The sequence below is a fragment of the Erigeron canadensis genome, chromosome 4, assembly GCF_010389155.1.
Source record: "Erigeron canadensis isolate Cc75 chromosome 4, C_canadensis_v1, whole genome shotgun sequence".
Classification (NCBI taxonomy): Eukaryota; Viridiplantae; Streptophyta; class Magnoliopsida; order Asterales; family Asteraceae; genus Erigeron; species Erigeron canadensis.
The window spans coordinates 45021225-45045452 of NC_057764.1; the positions used below are offsets into that span (position 1 = coordinate 45021225).

The 24228-nt window shown below is 33.1% G+C and overlaps 3 protein-coding genes and 1 long non-coding RNA gene across 10 annotated transcripts; 1 reads left to right on the plus strand and 3 right to left on the minus strand.

Annotated features, from left to right (window-relative positions):
- Window positions 1–766: 766 nt before the first annotated feature.
- Window positions 767–9603, minus strand: LOC122596233 (alpha/beta hydrolase domain-containing protein WAV2). 2 transcript variants are annotated; one of them, XR_006323301.1, is made up of 9 exons: window positions 9188–9603; window positions 8019–8054; window positions 7808–7886; window positions 7195–7249; window positions 6998–7114; window positions 5102–5266; window positions 4474–4717; window positions 1082–1200; window positions 767–1004 (listed from the first exon to the last, which is right to left on the minus strand). XR_006323301.1 is itself a non-coding variant. In XM_043768781.1 (8 exons), the coding sequence occupies exons 1-8, from the start codon at window positions 9423–9425 to the stop codon at window positions 1184–1186; spliced, it is 951 nt and encodes a 316-aa protein (XP_043624716.1). In that variant the 5' UTR covers window positions 9426–9603; the 3' UTR covers window positions 767–1183. The 2 variants fall into 2 exon arrangements, 1 of the variants encoding a protein (XP_043624716.1); XM_043768781.1 differs by having other exon boundaries at window positions 767–1200.
- LOC122596234 lies at window positions 5950–6921 on the minus strand. The gene is made up of 2 exons (XR_006323302.1): window positions 6299–6921; window positions 5950–6179 (listed from the first exon to the last, which is right to left on the minus strand). It is a non-coding gene; the product is annotated as an uncharacterized LOC122596234 (long non-coding RNA).
- Window positions 9604–10917: 1314 nt separating the features above from the next.
- LOC122595117 (phospholipid:diacylglycerol acyltransferase 1-like) lies at window positions 10918–16066 on the minus strand. 6 transcript variants are annotated; one of them, XR_006323193.1, is made up of 8 exons: window positions 15229–16065; window positions 13936–14158; window positions 13564–13844; window positions 12989–13310; window positions 12663–12922; window positions 11800–12292; window positions 11622–11678; window positions 10918–11243 (listed from the first exon to the last, which is right to left on the minus strand). XR_006323193.1 is itself a non-coding variant. In XM_043767431.1 (7 exons), exons 1-6 carry the CDS (start codon window positions 15693–15695, stop codon window positions 11809–11811), a joined length of 2037 nt encoding a protein of 678 aa, XP_043623366.1. In that variant the 5' UTR covers window positions 15696–16066; the 3' UTR covers window positions 10918–11243; window positions 11800–11808. The 6 variants fall into 6 exon arrangements, 2 of the variants coding, with proteins under 2 accessions (XP_043623366.1, XP_043623365.1); XR_006323191.1 differs by having other exon boundaries at window positions 10918–11311; XR_006323194.1 differs by having other exon boundaries at window positions 11617–11678.
- Window positions 16067–21255: 5189 nt separating this feature from the next.
- LOC122595118 lies at window positions 21256–24228 on the plus strand. Its single transcript, XM_043767432.1, has 9 exons — window positions 21256–21337; window positions 21723–21790; window positions 21923–21988; window positions 22126–22223; window positions 22374–22411; window positions 22581–22668; window positions 22866–23258; window positions 23443–23508; window positions 23958–24228. Exons 2-9 carry the CDS (start codon window positions 21727–21729, stop codon window positions 24105–24107), a joined length of 963 nt encoding a protein of 320 aa, XP_043623367.1. The 5' UTR covers window positions 21256–21337; window positions 21723–21726; the 3' UTR covers window positions 24108–24228.

Below are 24228 nucleotides of genomic sequence, written 5' to 3' on the forward strand. Positions count from 1 at the left end.
CAAAAGTGAGAAAAACTCCTTATGAAAATTTTCATTCATTCTTTACTTATTTTAGAGAATGAAAACTAGAGAAAGAAAATGCAATAGTGCAATGATATTTTCTTTCTTTTGGTAAAACAAGCACAAGAAGTAATTCGTTTTTTATGTTCCTTTTATCATTCCATCATACCAAACAATCTTTCTCAAAAATGTGTATTTCTACATTTATTTATTTATTTATTATTAAAGGACTTCAAACAAACAGACGTTTTATATTAGCATAAGAGTATTGACATCAGTTTGAACATCAATGCGGCAAACTTTGCCATGCAATAACACCGCCACCAACACTTTTGTTTTATGTTAGCACAAGAGTATTGGCATCTGTTTGAACATCAATGCGGCAAACTTTACCATGCAATAACACCGCCACCAACACTTTTTTGGAGTTGTGTGGCAAACTTTACCACACGGCAAAGTGTGTGGTGTGAGTATCTTTTTGCCTTTTGTGGGCAATGAATTGTTTCCAAATAGCGTTTTTTAAAAATGACGTATATTGCGGTGTGAGATATAGGTGAAAAATATGTTGTTAACAAAACTTTAAATATTTTTAAGTTGATATAAAAGGATGGGTTGGGAGTAAGATATGAGGGGAAAAAAAGGAAGATGGAATGCCTGGATCTATGCAGAAGCCTATCGGTAATGCCGTTATATCATCACACAAAAAATTATTATTATGTTTACTATAAGACACAAGTTTCCATTAAAAAATAATGACACCATAAAACACACAATAATTATATAGTGGTTGAATAATATAATAATATGACGATATAACACAATCTTCTCTCATCACAAGAGTTTCACTTCATCAGGATCAACGAATTAGCAGTTATAAGACGAGGATTTGAAGATGCAATACAAATTCAGACATTTCATACAAAAGGTCACAAAAACGTTGGATGTATTTTCTAATCTCAAGCTGAGTTTTGGAGTCACATGGCTTCCACAAAGCAGCAATATCTCTGCAACACCAAAATGTTGTTAACTGAAAACATTTTTGTTCCTGAATACTGCTATAAAATCTACCCATAATCACCACCTTTTGGCCACTGCAATTTCGACAAAGAAAATAGTAGAGCTGTTTATGAGTCCCATTGGTGGATGAGTTACCACTGCTGCACATTGTCTTCATCGAAGTTGGTCACCGTGTTTCAGAATCTGAAAAAAAAAAAAATGAAACTTACAATCACCGGACATAAGAGAATATTCAGGTCAGGGTTGTTTTGTTATTATGCTGTTGTGGGTGCTTATTATCCATGACTTCTCACTAAAAAAATTTCAATAAAATTGTCTTCGCCGTTGAAAACAAAAAACCCAGATATAAAAGAACACAAGAGTAATGTTGGGTTAATCTTGATTTTGGGTCAACAAGTCAAGGTGTCGTTTTTATTAGTAAGAGACTAGTTTTATTTTGAGTACGTTAAATAAGTTTAGGTTGGTTATTTAGCAAGTTTAGTAGTTTGAATGAGTCTTTGGCATGTAGTCTATTTCCTTGTTTTTAGGAGTCAAGAAGTGGTCAATCCACATTGCATTTAGATTCATATTGTACTGTGAGGTCTAGTAGTAGTATGTAAGTGGGTAGTTTTAGTACGTGGGGCAGATGCATGATTTATGGAGTCATGGGTGTGTAAGTTATGTATTCAGTGCCTATATAAGGCTTGATTTCGTTTAATGAAAAGATATAACTTTTCCACTTAACCATTTTTGTTGCAACTTCCTTCTTTATCTGCAATTAAATTTCATTTTTTCACACACAGCAAAAGTCAGTAAAGTATGGGCCACACTAACACTTGTATCAGAGAGCTTTAAGGCTCGGTTTGCGGGTTTGAGAGTCGAGAAAGAAAGCAGCCCCATGGCTAGAAGGGGCTGAAACAGCAAGAAAGAAAGGCTGATCCATTTCAGCAGTAAGCAAGCAAGAACAGCAAGAAGAAAGATAGGAGGCCTCGCAAGTGAGAAAGAAAGACAAGCCAAAGAAAGAAGAATAAGAAAGAAAGTCACAACTCACAAGTCACGACCAAAACGAAAGTGAAAGAATGGTGCAAAAGGTGGGAGAAAGCACACAGAAATCAATCACGATTTAGTGATTAACAGATAGAAAGAAGTAGCAGCAGTTAGAAAGGAGGAGACCCACATGTGCATGAAATCCTTGGCGACCTCTGAATCAGAGGCGGAGGTATGTCAGGGGTAGGGTTGGCCAAGGCCCACCCCCACTCACACATATTATACTTAGTCTTGCATAGTGTCTGTGACTTGTGTGAAAGTTTGTTAAGAAAAAGTTGCAGAGGAACATAAGGTTTTTATGAAGAAGATGATGTAGATTTTTTATTTTTACAATATTGGTCCCTTATTAATATTGCTATACACATTTTGACCCTTGATATATAGTATATTCATTATTTTAACCCCTTAAATATTTTGCCTTAGGTTTATGTTTACAAGAAAGTAAGTTTCGTCTAATGCTACTACTCTGTGTAGATTTTAGATGTGAAGTTTTAAGCTTTATATATTTTAATTCTTCTTGTAACTACATTTTGGATTTTCTATATACTAGCTAATTAACCCGGGTTCAACCCGGGTATTCTAAACAAGTTTCGTAAATACATGTCTATTATCATAATGAAGCATAGAAAAACCCGTAAGGTAAAAATGTCTATTTTTAGTGGCAAGTTATCAATGTTGCTATAATGAAAAAAGAATATTCAACCTTTACTACATCATAAAAAAATGTTATTAAACATTAGGCTTATTTTACATTAGGTTTGATAGTTTTAAAAACTTTCAAATGAAGGGACTACAAATTATAATTCAAAGATGATGTCATAAATTAGTTGGATAAAACATAAATAATTAATAAGAAAAAGCCTAATGATGCCAAATAAGATTTTCTTAAAAAATATTGATGTCATCACAATCTTGCTTTATTTATATAAGAGATATTTTTTTCTTACTATAGTGACTAGAATATTTTCCAGGATAAAAAAACTAAAAATATTTTAATTGAATATAATTTGAAAAAATCTTTTGATCAATCAATAAAGAGCTTCAGCTTTAACTAAAACATCTTATAACTTAACTAAACAATATATGACTAATTATAAATTACTCTTTCTCAATAATATATATTAATAAATGCATATAACATAAAAAGATAATTGATGTGTTGGCTTTGATACACAAATTTTGACCCGTAAAATTTATCGTTATTAATTTGGCCACCCCTCTTATAGATTCCTGGCTCCGCCACTGATCTGAATCATGATGGCTGTCAATCAAGACTTGGAGGGATGGTTGAAAAAAAAACAGCCGCAGGTCTTGCATTTCATGCATGAAGTGATGAAGGGAGAGTAGGTTTTGGCTATAATATGAACATATACAAGCAAGTGGGTCTTGAAAGAAAGGGTGAAAAAAGGATCTAAATGAGATGTCAAACAATTCCATGGGACGGTTAAACCAAGAGGATAAGAATTTCATGGTATTTGGTTCTATATTTAAATATCACAACAAGTTTTCTTCATTTTTTGTTTTCATTTATATACATTTTGTTGAGTACATAAGGTGTAGTTTTCATGGAGAAGAATTGTAAGTAATCAAAGGTGGTCCTGGAGTGTTGTTGGTGATCAAGAGTGGCAGCCGAAAAACAACAAGTTGCTAGAAAGTTCAGCAAGTGGAGCAAGAAAGGAAATGTGTACGGCTTGTAGCAAGAGACGCGTCATAGAAAGAGCAAGAGTAGCAAGATACCGGTATGTAGCAAGTTAGAAAGCAAGAGAATTGGTGTAAGCGAGAATGAGGGTTCGAACCAAAACAAGTAGAAGTTTGAAGATCGTTCGTTAGTGGCAAAAGGAGAAACAAGCAAGACCAATATCAAGATTAAGGGGGTGATTGTTGGGTTAATCTTGATTTCGGGTCAACAAGTCAAGGTGTCTTTTTATTAGTAAGAGACTAGTTTTTTATTTTGAGTATGTTAAGTAAGTTTAGGTTGGTTATTTAGCAAGTTTAATAGTTTGAATGAGTCTTTGCCATGTAGTCTATTTCCTTGTTTTTAGGAGTCAAGAAATGGTCAATCCACATTGCATTTAGATTCATATTGTACTGTAAGGTCTAGTAGTAGTATGTAAGTGGGTAGTTTTCAGATGCATGATTTATGGAGTCATGGGTGTGTAAGTTATGTATTCAGTGCCTATATAAGGCTTGATTTCGTTTAATGAAAAGATATAACTTTTCCACTTAACCATTTTTTTTTTTTTGCAACTTCCTTCTTTATCTGCAATTAAATTTCTTTTTTTTCACACACAACAAAAGTCAGTAAAGTAAGGGCCACACTAACAAGTAAGAAATCAGCTAGCAACAAATGTAAATGTTTTGACTCGACTTACTCGTAACCATATATATGGACCCCAATAATAGTACGTTTTAAGAGTGTTTAAGACATACCAGTTTCATCAGGATGTGATTCATGGCCCTCTTTTTCAAGAACATGTTGCTGTAGAAATGTATGGACGGTTTTCCAATAATCATCACCACCAACAAGCCATGTGTTCATGTGCATACCAGTAGGGAATTCTACATAAGTGCACTGTTTATTGCGTGCAGCAGCTTTAGCGTACAACATTTGCATGTGAAGTGGAGGAATCATCTCATCTCGTAGTCCAGAAAGGAAAAGAATTGGCTGTTGAACCTGTGTACGAAGAGAAAATGGTTACGAAATGCAAGCTGCCAGAACAATACGCCTACAAACACTAATTCGTAAAGAAAAATAGCACACTCATTAAATATAAGACATTATCAAACCTATTGCCATGCTTGAGTTCACTGCTAACACTAAATGAAGACTAATAAAAAGTTACAATGTAGTTCCAGGTGACAAACTACCGAGAATGCTAGATCTTTAAGCTTGTCAGCTTTGCATTATAGTCGACGAACGTAATTTTCAAAAGTTTATAAGACAGCTGCTTAGTAGAACTAACATCCAATCCTTTTGTACACCAGAAACATCCTATATATCTAAAATATTAAGAAGCTATATGAATTCACAAGTGCCAACAGGAATTAACAGTGGTACCTGGCCAACAACATCAAGGGTATTCCAGGGAGAGCGAACAACAATATTGAGAATTTTTGGGCCTTTGGAGATGCTTCCACCAATAAAATACTTCAAAAAGGGTAGTAGAACTCCAGCCATATCTAGGATCGATGTAAAAGTATTCTCCAGTATTAATGCAGCAACCTACAAATTTTGAACGAATAATGAGTTATATAGTTATCGCTCTTTTGGCGGAAAGATCGAATGGCACAACACTTTAGAAAGTTTGCATATTGATACAATACCAGAATTTCAGAACTTAAAGAGGCTTCACCATGGCAAGAAAATAAACAATATATAAAGGCTAATTTAATGAAATCCCAAATTCATAAATTGTAGAGATAGACATATAAACTCAAATTTGATAGCTTCTTCCATTAGAAAGCTTGCTTGAAGCCCAGGTTTACCAGTTACAAGTGAGTAGAACAAAGCACATTTACTTGTCCTGACACATCTTGCTATGATTTTGCTGATTTTTCCATAGAATTAATTTGCAGAAAAGTCAAGTCTCCCACAGTCCATTTGTTCAGCTTGAGAACCATCAGCTGGGTCCTAAAGTGATATTGTTAATACACAACTAGAAGCATATGAGGTTCATTAATGGTTTAAGCATATAAATGTACATATCCTATCTGCTATACTGCGATAAGCCTTCCTAATTTTCGACGAACTAATATGAAATTCATAAATCTAATGTCATTACATATTTTTTTCTTCTTCAAAAAGCATCTACCTTGCATATTAATTTCTTAGGTTATTTCAATTCATCATAAAAGTAGCACACAGGATTTTCGGGTGGTGGCTCGCTCATCCTTACCGTGCTGTGCTATGGGTCCTAAAGTTAAGACCCGTATATAAAGTCGAAAGATGAAGGCCTCCATAGTAGTTTGTTCACTTAGGTGCACCCTGCATCTCCTCCCCTAGACTCCTAGAGCCATTGTACTTCTTGTTCCCTAGAATCCCTTCAGAAAATCTTGATTCCAATCTTTTGAAATTTCCATTTTTCCATGTATACCCACAATCATATCATCATTCTCCTCACAGCTCACACAATAAACTACACCCGCGTAATGGGGTTCTTAGTCAACCAAAAAGAGTAGATGGCTAGTATTGTAAATTACATTATTATACTCAGCCTAATCACACTACCATCAGTTCAACCACAAGAGAACTTACCATGACTACAAAATTAGTTGATTTTGGGATGCATGAACATCTTGATACAAGACTCTGAAGATTAAGATCTGACTCGAGATCAAACTGCTTCCGTAAGATTGGATCAGAACTGATGACCCTACTAAAATGTCCTGGTATCTTCCATATGTTGTAATTCATTTCAAAGACCACTTGTAATTTTGTATGAGTTATGACACATGATAGCAATAGTGCATTACAATATATTTTAATATTACTAAACTAGTATAATAGAATTACAGATTTTAGAGTGTTAAACTGTTGAAAAGCACCACCACTTACCATTTTGATGATGTTAACACATTTTGTAAAACAAAACTTATTGTGATTCAAGCCAGTAAAATGGTATTACCTCGAGAACTTAGTATCCTAAAGTCAATCTGCAATCCTTACCACAGTCCTATGTATGCAGAGATCCTATGCAGAATACACAAATTTCAGTTCATTAAGGTTGGGATCTTAACAACCTTCCCTAGAAGTCCTTTTAACATATCAACAAGTCTCCTCTTGAGTCTCTGATGTTTCTCAAAAACCATGGATAAATCAATGATAGTACCCCAGATCCAGAAATAAAAATAGAAAAGATATGGGCTCTTCTAAACCTAATAAAGATATGGCCTCTACTCATCTTTGATTCAGGATAGAAACTAACAAATCAGTAATAATTCATAAGGGAGATACCTTATCAGGATTGTTTTTGGCAACCACGGCACCAACTGCGCCACCAAGAGACCTTCCAAAAACTACTATTTGAGAAGTGTCAATGTCTGTCCTCTGACTGAGATGATCTAGAGCAGCCTAGTCAAAATGGAAAGCAATACAGCTTCAAAAATTTCAGGATAGAAAAAATCATGAATAAGTACTGGCTAAAAGAAAACCTGAGCATCCCTCGTGATTCCTTGTTGAGAAGGATAACCATCACTAGCACCATATCTATTCATTCAAACAATACCAAAAACAAAAGGATAATAGGTTAGGAGAGCAGAACAAACTGCTGCTAGAATCAAAACAAGATTGCAAGACAATGAGGAATCAATTTTAAGACATAAAAAAATTGATCGGAAGAGAGAGGTTTTGATGCAATGGCAGACCCATTGGGTCAAGACAATTATGCTAGCTCATTAACAGTCAGCTCATGGAGACAAGGATGTGCTTTTTGGTGAGAAATAAATTAACTTAAGTTTATTTATGTTAAGGTTATCTGTTTTTAGACTTTATTTTATATATTATATGTTTCCTAGTTTGTTTAGGACTGTTTTTGTTTATATACTGTAGGGTTTTTCTATTGTGAGAGAGTTTGGATTTTTATTGATTTAAAGAACTTGTGTTCATAGAACCCTTTGGTTCAATTATGGTCTTTGATTTAATCTTTAGTGTTTGAGCCATTTGTTTGCTAAGAAAAACTGCATCAGGTGGTATCAGAGACCATTATGCTAGCTCATTAACAAATGGCTCAAAAGATGGCTGCAGACATATGCAAAAACAACATACCCTCTGTAAGAAAGCATAAAAATGTTACAGCGCAGGTTTTGTAACATTATCTGCACCATCTCAAGACGATGTGCAATATCTGTGGGTTCATTAGTCAAGTTTTCCAATTATCCACCAACACTTAGAATAAAACCAAGACAAATTCAAGTTAAATAACTGCGAGATTGGTAACATTTTATAAAAAATAGTATATCAGCAACGAAAAGGATACTTCCAGCATTTTCTTGAAAGAATAGAATAGTTGGGCCTGCAAATATATACAAAAAGCATACATTTAATTACATATCCAAAATGGGTGTACTTCATACTTTGCTTTTCGTTTCGTTTAGTAGGAAAGGCAAACGTAGAAGGGTTCCAAATTATTGTAGTAGAGAGCACCTACATCCCGATAACAGTTGATGTCCCACTCTCCCAATTTTATACCAAGGCTACTTTATAATGAAGATTGACAGCAAGGACAAGTATATCTACGAACAATTCCAAATAATCTAAACTTACAGTAATAAAAAGTTGACTATATTTATCGAGCAGGAGCAACCGAGCAAGAGAAGAGTTTGGCCCCTAGTAAATAAGTTGAATTGGTAAACCTTTAAATATCTTGCATTGTTAAGAAATAGATAAGTTTCTTCTATCTAACCTTATTCTTTAACTTCTACTTGTACTTCTTGATCTCTACAAAATTATACCATCTAATAAGTGGCTGCATGGACCATCTTTTAATCGTCAACAGCTTTAACCTTAGCACCTACCCATTACCCTTCGTCACTATGTGCTACATCAAAAGTTGTCATCGTATTCTATTAATAAAACATCATCAACTTGGCCTATTTTGACCTAGCGTTTACCCCAAGACAAACGACAGATGAAATATCATATTTATAGAACAGACACCCTTGTAACCTCCTATCCCTTCCCCACAGAAGTGTATAAACTGCAGGTGATGAGCTGAGCTCATTTCAAAACAGACACCCTTGTAAGTGGGATCTCCGATTTTGCATCTTATTGTTTGTAACACTAGTCCTACTATGTAATACAGGCCAGCTGCAAGCAAATGTTCAAAACAAGATAAAATATAAAATAAATTCCCCCATCCAACACTAACTTAAATATGAAAAACGCTGTTATCTGCCGCAACGTATAAATTTATGTTGGCTACCAACTCATTTCAAATGAAAACCAAGATTTAACTCTCACAAACCCTAATCATCCTCACTCAATAATTGTTCAATGCTGTTAATCAACACAAAATTAAAACCCTAATTCACCAACACAAAAAAAAAAAAAAAAAAAAAACTAAAATTCACACAACCTATATAAACATATGCATTATATATATATATATATATATATATATAGAGAGAGAGAGAGAGAGAGAAGGACCTGTACAATCAGAAGAGAACTTGATGAACCAGGAGTGAAGACGTATGCCATCGGATGACGTAAGCCAAACGTCTTCGTAAATCATACGCAATCGAGCAGGCGTGATTGGATAGGATTTGGTGAGACCAGGCAAAACAGGAACGTAGACTAGTTTCTCCTGAAACGCAACTAATAATGCCATCCCGGCCACCACTATTCCGCCTACTCCGTACATCACCAAGCTCAGATACGACACCATCACTCTCTCCCTCTCACGGAATTTCCTTCTTTTTTTCTTTTTTTTTTTGTGTAGTATATATATATAGAGAGAGAGAGCGAGCGAGAGACTTGTGTGATTTAATTAAACAGAAAGATTGATTACTAGAGCGAGCCACCTTGATAACAGGCGACGCTGGAAAGCAAAGGGAATATCAATCTATCGGATTCTTTTTTCAATATTATTATTATGGAAAATGATTAATTTTCTAAACTAAATATCCTAAATATCAAATAAAAAAAAGATTGAAAAAAAAATAAATAAAAATAAATAAATAGCAAAATTAATTAAGAAGATTAGAAAAAAGAATTAATAAAATTACATGTCACAACTTTAAAGTTTTAAGAGAATTTTTAGTTTAATTTTTATTATGAGTATAATCATTTTTCTATTATTCCATTTACGTTGTGCAGCGTCAACCACCGCACGATCAGGCACTAGTCAATCATACAAGTTTGCGTCAAAGGTGATGACCCTCTCAATCAATGCATATATCAAGGAGTCCATCCATAAGTAAAGCAATATATCACTTGGGCGTAAGGGGTTGTCCTTATCTCCAATAAACCCAATATCAACTTCTTTACGAGCTGAAATCCCAGACCGAGAACAAATGTCAGCCAAGGTGTCACACCTTACTTTATGCCGGTGTTTGATACCATAATATCAACACATGATACAACATGGTCCTCATAAATACCCCTAAAAAAATACCATGGAACAAGCTGAGCACGACATTTGAAATTAAAAAAAATAAAATTAAATAAATAGGACACCTAGCGAATAGCATAGAACACATCGGTAGGTCTTAGCATTCATAGTTTGTCGCAACCCAAAGATCGGAATCACCTTAAGCCAGTTCGAAGTGTCGTCTTCCATTTGAGATTTTAATGTCATCTACCGACAAGATAAAGAAAAAATAGATTCATCCGTTTGAGTACACTAAAATGGTTAGCTCGCGCACTTTAACGGGTTACCATGAATAGATACACAAAAATGAATAGGAACAAGCTCCTTTTTTTTAACTAAAAAGAAGTTATGTTCTTAAATTAATAAAGAAAAAAATACCTTAATTGATAATTTAATGAAAGTTAACTATTGATATATGCAGAGGTATGCTGCTCCAAATTTACTAAATTATATGAGAAGTTAGAGATATAAGCACTTACCCATGTAAAACCTCTTACAAAGTTTTAAGTATTTTTGGTATGAGTATCGTCTAAGCTTATGCCTTATATTATCCCTTTAACACATATAATGTGAGTCGTATATTTACAAAATATTATACTAATTGTTTACGCATGCAACGCATTGCATTAATTTACTTATAAAATATATCTATAATTACCCATGACCAAAATATGCAAAAGATCAAGGTTTGCATTATCTGTTCTATAACATGCCTTGAAAAGTTATTCACTCGTCATGTAACTTGTGATCAACTGACTGCATTCCATCAATGAATGGTCCTTGGTTATGGGACAAAAAATATCTACATCACTCGTATTATATACGCCGAGTTTGTATTTTGTGACACGAAAATCAAATATTTGCTGCTTAGGAATCTTGTTTTATGATAACAATCTAAACTGTAGCTAATGAGATACATGCAATCCTGCTGGCTAAATCTATATGCTTACGTTTTAAACCAAAATCTTCTGGGAAAAACAGCTGCAAAAATGGCTACATCTCTCTACACCAGATCATCCTCCACAAGGGCAACCTCGATTCAAAACATGTATCTCTCATCCGAATCTGACTATCACCAACTTCTGAACCCTCACTTCCTTTTTTGTATATCAACTACAAAGCAGATTAATCTGATTATTGTCACGTTTAATCTTCGGACTTAGCATCCAGAGGATCATAACCTAGAGATAAGAGTAAACCAGAAATCGATTGATGATTTTCATGGAAAATAATTTAAGGTAGGTATACTTTCGATGGGAATTTGAGCCAACTTAAACATGTTATACTTCATCTAAAACTGGTCAAATAAGCTGAATTCAAAAAACTTAGGGATCAAGATGAAACAGGTCGAAAGTTGTCCAAAAATTAGCTTTTCTATATATAAAAAGAAAACACATTTTACAGTTCAACTCGCTAAACATTTTCATTAATTTCCTTATAAAATTCTGAAGGGAAAAAAAAAAAACAAGGGGCAGGTGAACCAAACCTGACCTATTTTGATTGGCAGCCCAATATTTCACCAAAACTGACCCATTTTGACAGGCAGCCCTGAAATATCAACACTCTTAAGGTATATATGAAGGGGGAAGTGAAGGTGATATTGTTACACACCCAAGTTGGGTGAAAGTAACCTTGACTATGAGAACAAGATATGTTTTATACAACTCACCATTTGTATTCACAGTTGTAACTTGATCCTTTCTGACCATTTAAAAATATCAGAGTAAACTTGGTCTCCTCCCAACTCATTTCCCGTAGCTCCTGCTGCCACTCTAATGATATCTTCTATTAATGCAAAATTTCCCATTATATCAACATGGTTTCCACTTTGTGTTCCTCTTCCCTCCAATAGCGTTGCTGGAGGGGCATGGTTGTATTCCCTTATATACGTTTTAATTCCCGATGGATTAAATCGTGTTCCACCTCTCCAACCTTTTGCACACATAAAACCTGCACTTAGAACGGGAACTGTTTCATCCCCATCAACAGAATAAACCCCGGCTCTCAAACAACCATGATCGTTTCCACCTTCAGCTGAGGTATCGATCTGGAAAGGAATGTAACACTCAGCAGCCGGACTAAACTTATACACATATGATCTTTCGGTGGGTAAACCAACTCCATACATTGAAAAAATCTCCATTTCTGGGGCATTTGGTAGTCTACAAAGAAACCATGGAAACAATCGAAAATTCAAATACCAAAACACTTGTCGACTAGAGAAGATAAATGTAAAAAACGTTAGTTAAAACTTACATACAATCAAAATACAAAGAACACATTTTTTTGAACGACATATTATTCTACTCCAACTCCTTAAACACATTAATTATCTAGAAAACTCAAAAGACGGGACAAAACTGTTGGCACTCCAACTCAACTGACCTAATTTGCTTCAACTTATAAACATTTTAGCGCATTACACAGCCCGTCCATTTTGCCACCTCAATGTTAAGTTGTTAACCATAAGTTGTTAACCACTGATAAAAAGGAGGTTGACCGATAGCAGAATAGATGTCAAAAGAAACTAACCTGGATTCTAAGGGATTTGACCAGTGCTGATAATGCTTGTACTTTATATCATCCAAATTATCAGCTATTCCATAAGAATAATGAGCACCACCGCGCTTCATCATCCTTGGAGCTACGAATCGCAGAAGTTCCAAAACAGAATCAACCGTAAAAGCCTTGTAATCTGCAACAGCCTTGATACCCCCAATTCCCATTTCATGGTACTCATTCCATACATCTCTACATGATCTGTTTGCATAATTACTACCCTTCACAGCATCCTACATTTCCAATTCTTACATGAGAATCTAAATGCATAACAGACTAACTTGCAATTTAAAGATTACCTTGAACTCCACCCTCTCAACTTTTGATGAATGTATTTCAGAAATATTCTTCCCAAAAGATATTATTCTCCCATAATTAAGAGATTTAACATCACCAATTCCCACATCATTTTCATCCACTGCTTGAGTATCATTTTTCTTTACTTTCTTCACAGCACAATCATGGTCTGCTTCAGGAGCCCAATCGAGCGTGCCCCATATGAGGTCCCCACCTTTCGGTATTAATGACATTGTTGAATCCCATGTACGTGTCATCCTCATAGCATGTTGTAGCGTTTGAAAACCAAATATATCCAAATCTAGAACACCAGGTGCAACAGCTCTGCACAGATAGTATGGCCAACATAGAGGAACTTATGAACAACATATCTACATAAAAAATACTCCTTGGGCAGTTTAGTGGATGTTAGAACTTGTATTTTGAAGGTTATGTTTTAGTGACTCGTTAGACTAAGATAAGCAGCTATATATAACGGATGTTAAAGATAATATTTGATTTTATAACAATCATAACTTTAAGTGTGCAGAAAGTCTTCCTCTAACAGGTTTATGTGAAAAGAAAATATTTGTAGTACCTGGCTACAGCAATATCCTTGGCTTCAGCAGAAAAAAGTCCTGCAACTATTTTTGGAAGCCCCAAAAAGGGTCCACCTATATTCATTACAGCCTTTATATGCTTATTGCACCAATCTGATCCACCTCCACTGCCCATTGGTGCTGGTGCTTCAACCCATCTCATAAAATGCAAGAAGTACAAAACGCCCATAGAATGTGGAATTACAACCACCTTCTCACCACTTGTAGCTACCATGAGTTCTATATTGCTTTTCATCCTACTTAGGGTTTGATCTCGTACCTGGTTATTATAATTTTGACAAAATCACCCAAAAGTGAACAACTGTTGAAATAAGTGCCAAAATTTATAAATGTACTTATGTGAAACATACTTCGGTATTTTGAAACGAAAGCCTCCAATCATAAGCAGCCATATACATGTTTTTCTCCTCATATCCGATGCGAGCCAAATTGGCAATCAAAACTGCCCATACAAAATAACCTGCAGCAAAGTAATCAGCTGCCACTAGTCCAGAGACAGGCCTGACCCTTACACCCGGAGGATCTAGACCAGTTTCATTATCCAGTGACATATGTTCAATCCAACACAAGGGCCTACAGATGATAAATAATAGATAATTAAAATTTTGAAAATGGTGATTAAACACTCATCCGAGCTTTAAAAGTAAAGAATCTGAAGATAATCATAGTTCTAATGCCGTACATTTCCTTGTTCAATTTTCTCAAAAATTAAACCTTGATCTCCAAGTTTCTATAATTAATAGATGCAAGTGTGTAGCTTGTATCATGCTAAATATGTGCATATATGTATATTTTTTTTATATTTTGCCCATAATACCAAACGATTTATCCGTTCTTCAAACTCATGTCATATTCACTTTCCAAAACCTACTACTGCCAAGACAATGAAATGAGATTCCTAATGGTCCATACATACCTAATACAGTAATTAATACAAATCTTTATGAGCCCACCAACCTTTGAGCTAAAGTCTACAACTCTAAACAGGGTGCAAAGAATAGTATCTACTAATTTAGTTAGGTTAGGTGCTCATGGTTATTACTACGTATTATTATTATTGATGATGAATGACGATGTTATGTGTATATATGAAAAAATAATTATAATTATGCAATACGGAATAACTACTCACATGGGCCATGGTGAAGTGATGTAAAACATGGCGCAGTGGCGGAGGGAGGGAGTGGCAGTGGCTGGCAGGTGCCAAGCCCCCTCCATGAATCCCAATATGTTAATACATAATTGTCTATGGCCTTATATTTGAAACAGCCCCTTTTTCATATTATCAAAGCATAACTAAAGTAATAGTAAAATGACTGTAAAAGATGAGAATCCATCATTATTAGGCAACAGATTTTTGTTAAAAAAAATTTTAATTTTATTCTATTATTTTCCTTTTAATATTTATTGTAGTGATGGTATAATAAACAAACAAATATACATATACGAGATTAGACTTCCATAATTAAAAAGGTAAGTTGTAGTTAGACAGCTAACGCAACAAGGCATTCCGTAAATGTAATATTACTACTAAAACAGCAAGCAATGATAGATGGATAGATAGATACTAGATAGATGTAAATAATAATTATAGAAATACTAGTACTGAACAGAAGAAGAAAAGAAAAGAAAGAGGTGCCGACCTTTTATAAACTTCACCGAAGGTGCCACCCCAAAGCCTTTTCCGAAACAAATCATCCATACAAGGATGTCCTTCCCACAATTCAAGCCCACCGGTAACGATCCCGGGCACGAATACAACCGGATGTTTGGCTTTGAAGCCCTGTTTATGTAACTTGAGACCCGGGGGGTCGGGCGTGGGACCCGTGAAGGCTTCAGTCACATACTGTGGAAAGGATGCGGGCATTGCATTGTATAAAAACAATAAAAACCACCAGGTCGAACATATCAATCCTATCATCCAACAACACCCGTCTATACACCTCCTCCTTTCTTTCTTCAATTTCTCTTTATTACTCGTACTATTCTCTTTCTCTTTTCTTTTTTCTTCTTCTGATGATTTCCTAGTTATTTCGATATTTTGTTTCTGCCCACTCCCAGATGTTGTTTTCTTGGAATCACCGCCACCCTTCCGCCTTCTTGAAGGCATATTATTTTATTTTTATATTTCTTTATTATTATATATATACTGGACTAAATTATTCCTATCGATGTAGAGTATATATATGTGTGATCTGTGATGTAGTCTCAAGTGAGAATGTTATATTATTATTGATCTTTTTAGACCCTAAATTGAAACGTCGATTTGTTTTATAAAATATAAATGTCAAGGGCGGCGAAAGATCCCGGTGATCGGAGAATCTCCGGCGAGTGCTAAAAATTGAGCAAGGAAATGGTGGTGGAGCGAGGGAGGGAACAAATGTTGGATCTCTGACGTAGTGGGCCCAAATGCTGTTTTACTTTTACTTACAAAAAGGAAATGGATATTCATTACAAAAATAATAATATTTGATTTATTTATTCACTGTATAATAGTATAATACTACGAGTAATAATTTTCATAACACGTTGTACCGGTCATTAAATTAAAACATATATATATGTGTTAGAATTACAAATATCATTTTCCCTTCCACGATTTGAGAACCAACAACGGAGGGTTTTGGCCTTATTAGCAAATTTATTACGACTAGTCCAATAAATGCTAAACCTATTGTTAAGTATAATATTTATATAAGCTGAGATGTAAATCAACTTTAATCGTCTAACACGAGTTTTGGTTTGGCTTTGTAGTTAAAAATTATTACTCGTAGTATTATACTTTGGATCTAGCTTGAATCAAACATAAAGAATTGAATAGTAATATGTTACAATTACAACTTTTAATCTTAGCACATTTTGTTTATGTTGCTGAGTATTCAAAATATACTACTTGGAATAAAATGAAGCAAGTAATGGGGGGATCAATTGCTCCTACAATGTGGCGGGTATTGGAATAAAAAGAATAACAAAACTATCATGAGTGTAGTGCAGAAACCATGTCTTGCTGCTTATGTATATGTGAATTCCAATGAAAGAAATGCAAGAATTTTTACCAAGGTACAAAATCCAAATAAGTTACTGAAGCAAATTGTGGATATTATAAAGAATAGATTGGTTAGACTGAATATCAAAGAGAGAAGTGCCTATACGGAATTAAAACAGACGTGGAATGGTTGTATAATTATCTGAGTAGCGTTGAGATAGAATTTTGAAGGAGAGTACAGACTTAGTATTAGTTGTATAATTATTTGAGTCCAAATAGATAGGATATACTGATATAGACTAGAATTTGATACGTACGTTATGTAAATTTGGATCTGTCCAAGTCGTACTGTGAATGAGTGTATCATTTTTCATTTTTCAGAATCAACAAAATGAAAAGGCTGAGGCTTTTTCATTAATAAAAAAAACTGCGTTAAGTGACTTTTTTTTTATCATCCACTAATTCGTAATTACATTTCATTTCGTTATACACGCCTTATTATTGTCTAGACTCTAGACCTTTTTTTTTAAGAACAAACTCACTTACATGTTTTAAGTGATATCGTATTGATACCTATACCGTAAATGGGTACCGACGGGTTTCGTTTGAGACGAGTTTCATTTCGTTACTATTTCATGGAAACAAACATTAATACCGATTTTGGAAAACGTATATTTTGTGTAGTTCTTTCTCTTGTAACGCTTGGTGTCGTCTTCCACAAAATTATGAGTCTATATTTGGTGTGTTGAGATATAGGATGTCTTCCTATCATTTGCTTAATGGCCACCAGTTGCCACTTCTTAGGAGCAACCTGGGTTCGAATCTTGTCAGAGACAGAATTGAATTTAAGTAGTTGAATTACCTTGACACTATCCCTGCTGGGGGTTATATGGGTACCAATTCGGTATATGGGATTAAACGGTTCCCATTAATTTACCTTTTTTTTACTATCATTTGCTTAAGGTAGAGAGATGTTTTTTTTTAAAGTTCTACCAAATACATAAGAAAAACAAAACCTTTAATTTATCAAGCATTAGAATCAAACATTTAACTCTGTTTTTAAAGAAAAACTTTCTAACCACGTATTCATACGGATAAATAATTTTTAAAAGACTTAGGCTATGAACCTAAAACAATACAAGATGAATGATATTTGGGTGATGGAGGAGCAATAATGGTGAGTTGGGAGATATCCATTAATATAGGAACATGATTCGTACAAGAATGCTTCAACTTTGGTATTATATGTCCAATAATTCACTTCCACAATATTAAATTAATGCATATTTAAGAGAAAACAATTCCGTAATTATTGGAATATAAGACCCACGTTAATGATTCAATACAATGATTAACTTATTCCATACAATTTCTTCACGACAATTCAACTCCTATCGAAGGAGTTTTCTAGCGCAAACCTAATTAAGACAATTTATGCTAAACCTCATAGTCTCAAATCACGACACGAAATTTCCAACGAAATTCACCTTGAAAAAAAATTGTATTTCATGACACATTCATTTCATACCATTGAAGAAATGTGTACGGTACTCGTTAATGGCATATAATATAATATAATATTATATGTTTATAAAGGGTTTCTTTATAGAGATTAGCATCAAATAGCTCTGAAATGAGCTAAGCTCGGATATGTCTTCATTAAAAACTTCTATTTGTTATACGAAAAAGATGAACAAAAGTAGAGATATTCATTCACCGCTAATAAACAAATTTTCCAACCCTTTCATATATATAGCCAAAAGATATATATATTCCAATTCATATTTCAATTGTTGTTATTATTATTTATTCTTTTATTTTATTTTATTATAAAACACCATTAGAAATTTATAAAATTATAAAAATAAAAAAAAATAGTGAAAAGCTAAAATACTATCTTGACTCTCACTCTTCTAGTTATAGCAGAACTAATCCTACTAAATATATAAGCAACACCACATGGCCCAATGTCTCGAGTCCTAGAAAATTTTCGTATCCGCTGTAATAAGGTCACAACATGGATTCAGCTCCCCAAAGAATGAGAATGAAAATTGGAGAAACCCATAATTGAATATTCACACACTTAGTCTCATACTTTATTCGTTTACGATGAGCAGTTTCACTGACCACACTTAGCCTTGTTATAAACTATACTAAAAAGCATGCTTAGGGTGAGTTTCTCGTCTGCGTGGCGAGTTACTACTATTCGTCCACGTCATACCCCATAAAACTAGTCAGGTTTTGCCACATCGCATTTCATTCCAGATTTTTATTTCCGATTACTTTTTGGGCTCTGTCAAACCTTTAACCATTTAGGTTTTCAACTAATATATTGAAAACTTTCTTTTAACTTTTTTGTAACCAAACACATATCACTTTTCGGATTTCACCACATCGCATCCCGGCTGAAGTTTTTTCTTTTAGTCATTAATTGCACACTTTGTTTCTCTTTTGGTTATCAGTTAATATATTGAAAACTTTCATCCAACGCTTTGTATCGACCACACCCCATATCATTATTCAGATTTTGTCACATTGCATCTAGCTTGAGTGTTTTTCTTCTGGTTATTTCTTAATTTCTTGCACTTATTTCTCTTTTGGGTTTTCAACAAATGCATTTAAACCTTTCATTCAAATTTAACTTTTTCATTTTTGATTTAGGTTTATTACACATATTAAATATATTTATTTGATATTGTAAACTTTTTGACGTATTTGTGGTTTTTCTCTTAAATAAATATCATCTCAAAGTTTTAACAAACATATATAGCGACATCATATAACAAAACGTAATCATGACGATTGAAAACTATCCATGACAAATTTAATTTTAATCAAGTCGTTGTAAGTTCAATGCAAATACAATTGAATAATGCAAACGTTTTAACATGATAACTGAGGCCCTATACGTGGAGCCCAAACTTTACTTATTATTGTTGTTGTTGTTGTTATATTATTATTATTATTATATTTTTTATATAAACCATCAATTTCATTAGAAATTAATAGGATTTACAATAAATTAGTGGGAACCTGAAATATTATCTGGACCCTCACTCCTCTAGCTATAGCAATACTAATCTTATTAAAATGTATGAGCAGTAACACGTGTTCCAATGTCTTGAGCGAAGTAGAACTTTCGTATCCGCTTGAGTAGGGTCACCACATCCTTCTCAAGTTTTCCAAAGAAAGAAAATGAGATAGGGATAATTTAAGTAATTTTGTATATGTATATTCAATCAATCATTTTAATAGTTTTAATGTGAATAATATATAATACGGAGTATATATTTTACTAGTTCTAATACCCGTATGATGTACGGTAGCTATATAGATTGTATCATAAAGAAAGTCGAATATGCCTCATACATGATGATTCGTGAGTAACTGAGTATGAAATACATTGTGGTTAAAGTAATCGATGAGCGAAAATAAATTATAATAAACAATAACTATAAATATAATATATGTTTAGTTAGAATTTTAAATTTACCTTAAATTTTTTGAACCACATCAAAATCGAAACTTGTAAGCATAGTGGAGATGACAAATAGCCTTATGATTTTGAATCGTAAACTCAAATTTTTGAAGTCTTTATTTTAATAACTTATTTTAATTAATATAAGTAATAATAAGAGTGGATAAATTAAGGGGAAAAAAAGACATAATTTATTAATGAGAAAATGATCAATCAAATATGGTTATAATATTTTTTGTATTAATAAGTCAAGAGTTATATTTTGGTTCTATATCTAATAAGAAAATTGAATTTATATACAACTAAAAAAAGCTAATTTAACAAAATAAATAAATTAAAAGGACATGTGTCGATCAAAGATTACACCATATATCGTTTTCAAGAACATGTCAATCTTGTTTTAGTTTATTGATAGATAGATATCTTGAATTGACTAGTTTTAAGAGTTTTAATGGCTATATCTATACTATATTATAAAAAGAATAACCTTTTTTATTTTTGGTAATGTTGAAAATATTACTTGGCACCCCTTAAAATACTTTCACATTCACTACCTCCTTAACCTTAATGATTTAATTACACTATCAATCCTTTATGTTTTAAAATATGTCCATTAACCCTTTACATCAGTTATATACACAACTCAACGTCGCTCCATCACCAACCGTCGCCCAGCTATCATACCGTCGCCTCCACGACTACCGCCGCATTGCGCGAGTACTGTGTTAGTATTATTTTAAGAAAATAATAATAATTTGAAGGTGACTTAAATTCTATAAACAAATACTAGTCTTGAAACTCACCCAATGCATTTCACGTTACCAATATTGTATTCTTGAATATATATTATAATAATTATAATTATAACGTTATTTGAACTTGTTTGCATGTCATAATTTATTTATTATTTGATTTGAAGCACTAATAATATAAATAATACAAGGGATGATAATATAAGGTTATCGGGTATATAAGCTTAAGTGTGCAACACTCACATATTAATTTTTTAAACCATATAAATTATGGGGTCAGACATTTATTCATTAAACAAGATATAATAAAATATTAGTATGTGAAGTCTTATATTCCTTTTTTCTATAATACAAATATAAATGTTAAATATAATAATAAAGAAGGAAAAAAACACGCAAAAGCTTCCCTATTTATAGAAGTCCACATCTACCTTATTCTTTCCCCCCTCTTCTTTTCTCTTTTTCTATCGTGTTGTCTTCGAACTTCTATATTTTACAACTCCATCAACGATATATTATTATATTATATCACACCGGTACGCACACTATCTTGATTCATGACTTAATTTTATGCATAGATATATATAGATTCAAAATCAATTATTTGTCTGATATGATCTCATTTTCCTGGCTCAATCGATATTCATTCTTGACATGAAATGATTTTTGATTACGGGAACATCCGACCACAATCTAGTTTTGTTTTCAATATAAAAATCATTGATTAATTCCAAGTTATTGAACGACAAATTAAACCATATAAATACAACAAACCAGATGTACGTGTGCGCACATTATATATCCACGCTACCTAGCGCATCGATATATATATCAATCGTGCATTTCTTATTATTAATTAATTTGCATATAGTTTATTATATGTTGCTAATTAATTAGTTTCCTCCCATCACTATAACCTAGCTACATGAAGATGGAGGAGTTGTTTGGCCAAGTTCAAAGACACTTGAAATATGATTGCCTTCTTTTCGGTAAATTAATTAATTGTTGAACCATATATTATGTAGCTATAAATGCAATGAAATTATTAATTTATGCACGAGTACGTAATTTCTTACTTTCAAAAGAATAGAGTTATAATTTTAATTTATATGTATGAATAGATTTAGATGATACCCTATACCCAGTTAGTTCTGGATTGGCAGCTGAAGTGTTGAAGAACATCAAAGGTATAATATTTATGTATTTATATATGAAGTTTTTTGAATTAATTAAATCATTTGTTAGTTTCTTTTAAAATATATAGAGAGTACATTACGCATGGTTGATCAGCTAAATAACGAATTAATGATGTAAATTTGTATAGACTATATGGTTGAAAAGCTTGGAATTGATAAGGAAAAGATTCCTCAACTATGCAATCTATTATACAAGAACTACGGTACAACCATGGCAGGCATTCGTGTAAGAGTTCTCATCCCCCCACCCCACCCCTTCCAGCTTCAGCTTATCAATATTATTAATTAGGGTATTATTTATTATTATCATTAGCCAAAATAATCATTTGATCGAATTTTTATTTGGTTAATTTGTTTGTTTGCCATGTACGTACAGGCAATTGGGTACGATTTTGACTATGATGAATACCACAGGTGAGATCAGTTGATGAAACTAACTAGTTAGCTTAATTAGTATATATATGTGTGTGTGTGTGTGTGTATGAAATAATAAACAGATTCATTCATTGATCGATCAAAATGTATGATTCTTCAATTAATTAGTTGTGGTTTTATATACATATTGATTAATTACTGTGTGCAGTTATGTTCATGGAAGATTACCATATGAAAAATTGAAGTCGGATCCTGTTTTGAGGAATCTTTTGTTAAGCTTGCCAATTCGCAAAGTTGTAAGTTAGCTACATTCTCAGCTGTCGTTTTACCTAATTTACATCATATATCATTAGTACATATATGTGTGTGGGCGCTTAATTATATATATAATATAAACATAAATTTGCTTAATATATATAGCATCAACAATGCAAGTTGGTTCCGCACGTGTTAGTAATTTGTTTGTTTTGTCGTGGATGGATGATATAATCAGATATTTACAAATGCTGATAAGATTCATGCCGCTAAAGTTCTAAGTAAACTTGGATTGGAAGACTGTTTTGAAGGCATCATCTGCTTTGAGAGTCTGAATCCGGTTCATAATAGAAACACGGTATCTCATGAGGTTGATGACGTGGAATTTGTGGGATCAACAACAACATCTTTTTCTTCTTTTACAACAAGTAGTGAAAATAGTATTAGTAACGCCATCATCCCACACCATGAGATATTTGATATAGTTGCACATTGTTCAACAACTTATAAGAATAATTCATCAACAACCGTCGTCGATGATGAGTTACCAAAGTCACCAATTGTCTGCAAGCCATCCGAAGATGCAATTCAAAAAGCCCTCAATATTGCTAACATTGACCCTCAAAGAACGGTACATGTACTCACTAATTTATTTTTCTTCCTTTCAATTCATTTCCTATTTATATCTTAATCTCTCTCTCTATATATATATGAATTCAATTTTTTTCTTAATTTAATTAATATCATATATATATATATGCTGTAAAATATCTATATACATACTACCACTAATTAATTTTCAATTGTTATTTCAGCTATTTTTTGAGGATAGTGTTCGAAACATTCAATCTGGAAAACGTGTAGGTCTAGACACTGTTTTGGTAAGCACGTACTAGCTCATATATATATACATATATATATTATATATAGGGTAAGGTTCATGTAAGAACTATTCACATATGAACATAGATAAGTATAAGTATAACTTCATAGTTCATATGTAAACGAATATGTTCACATATACCATTCACATATAAACATCAAGTTATAATATATATAGAAGTTTTCATAGTTCTTTTAATTCTAACATGAACCTCTTCCAATATATATATATATATATATGGTTTTCTTAATATGAGTCCGGCCAAAAGACACCTAAATTTATGTTTTATTAAAGACTAATAAATGTATTTAATTATCTATCTATCAAGTAGTAATTAGCTAACATGGAATTAAAAAAAGTAATAGTAATAAATAAACTTGAAGAAGTTGCTGGCAAATGGTTTTTAATTATTAGATGTAAATATAAATGTATGTACGTCATATGTAGGTTGGGACATCCCATAGATGCAAAGAGGCAGATTATGTATTAGAAAGCATCCACAACATGAAAGAAGCAATACCCGAGCTTTGGCAAACCGATAACTTGCCGCAACTATCCGATGCTAAGGTCATGGTCGAGACATATGTCACCGCCTAATTTATTTATTTGTAATGTATTGTACATTGTACATTATATATATATATATATGAGCTAGCAATGGCCGGAAAATGTACCACCATATATGTCCCATTCAATGATCAAATATGTATTATATTAA

Bases quoted from the DNA above. Each gene is read 5' to 3' on its own strand.
- LOC122596233 (XM_043768781.1), bottom strand. From the start codon at position 9,425: ATGGTGTCGTATCTGAGCTTGGTGATGTACGGAGTAGGCGGAATAGTG. The intron at 8,055-9,187 runs GTCCTTCTCTCT...ATATATTTGCAG, and splicing joins GTTCTCTTCTGATTGTACAG to GCCCAACTATTCTATTCTTT. The intron at 7,887-8,018 runs GTATCCTTTTCG...ATGAACCCACAG, and splicing joins CTTTCAAGAAAATGCTGGAA to ATATTGCACATCGTCTTGAG.
- LOC122595117 (XM_043767431.1), bottom strand. From the start codon at position 15,695: ATGCCTTCAAGAAGGCGGAAGGGTGGCGGTGATTCCAAGAAAACAACA. The intron at 13,845-13,935 runs GTATGTTTCACA...TATAATAACCAG, and splicing joins TTTCGTTTCAAAATACCGAA to GTACGAGATCAAACCCTAAG. The intron at 12,923-12,988 runs GTAATCTTTAAA...TTGGAAATGTAG, and splicing joins TTGAGAGGGTGGAGTTCAAG to GATGCTGTGAAGGGTAGTAA.
- LOC122595118 (XM_043767432.1), top strand. From the start codon at position 21,727: ATGAAGATGGAGGAGTTGTTTGGCCAAGTTCAAAGACACTTGAAATAT. The intron at 21,791-21,922 runs GTAAATTAATTA...ATGTATGAATAG, and splicing joins ATATGATTGCCTTCTTTTCG to ATTTAGATGATACCCTATAC. The intron at 23,509-23,957 runs GTAAGCACGTAC...CGTCATATGTAG, and splicing joins TAGGTCTAGACACTGTTTTG to GTTGGGACATCCCATAGATG.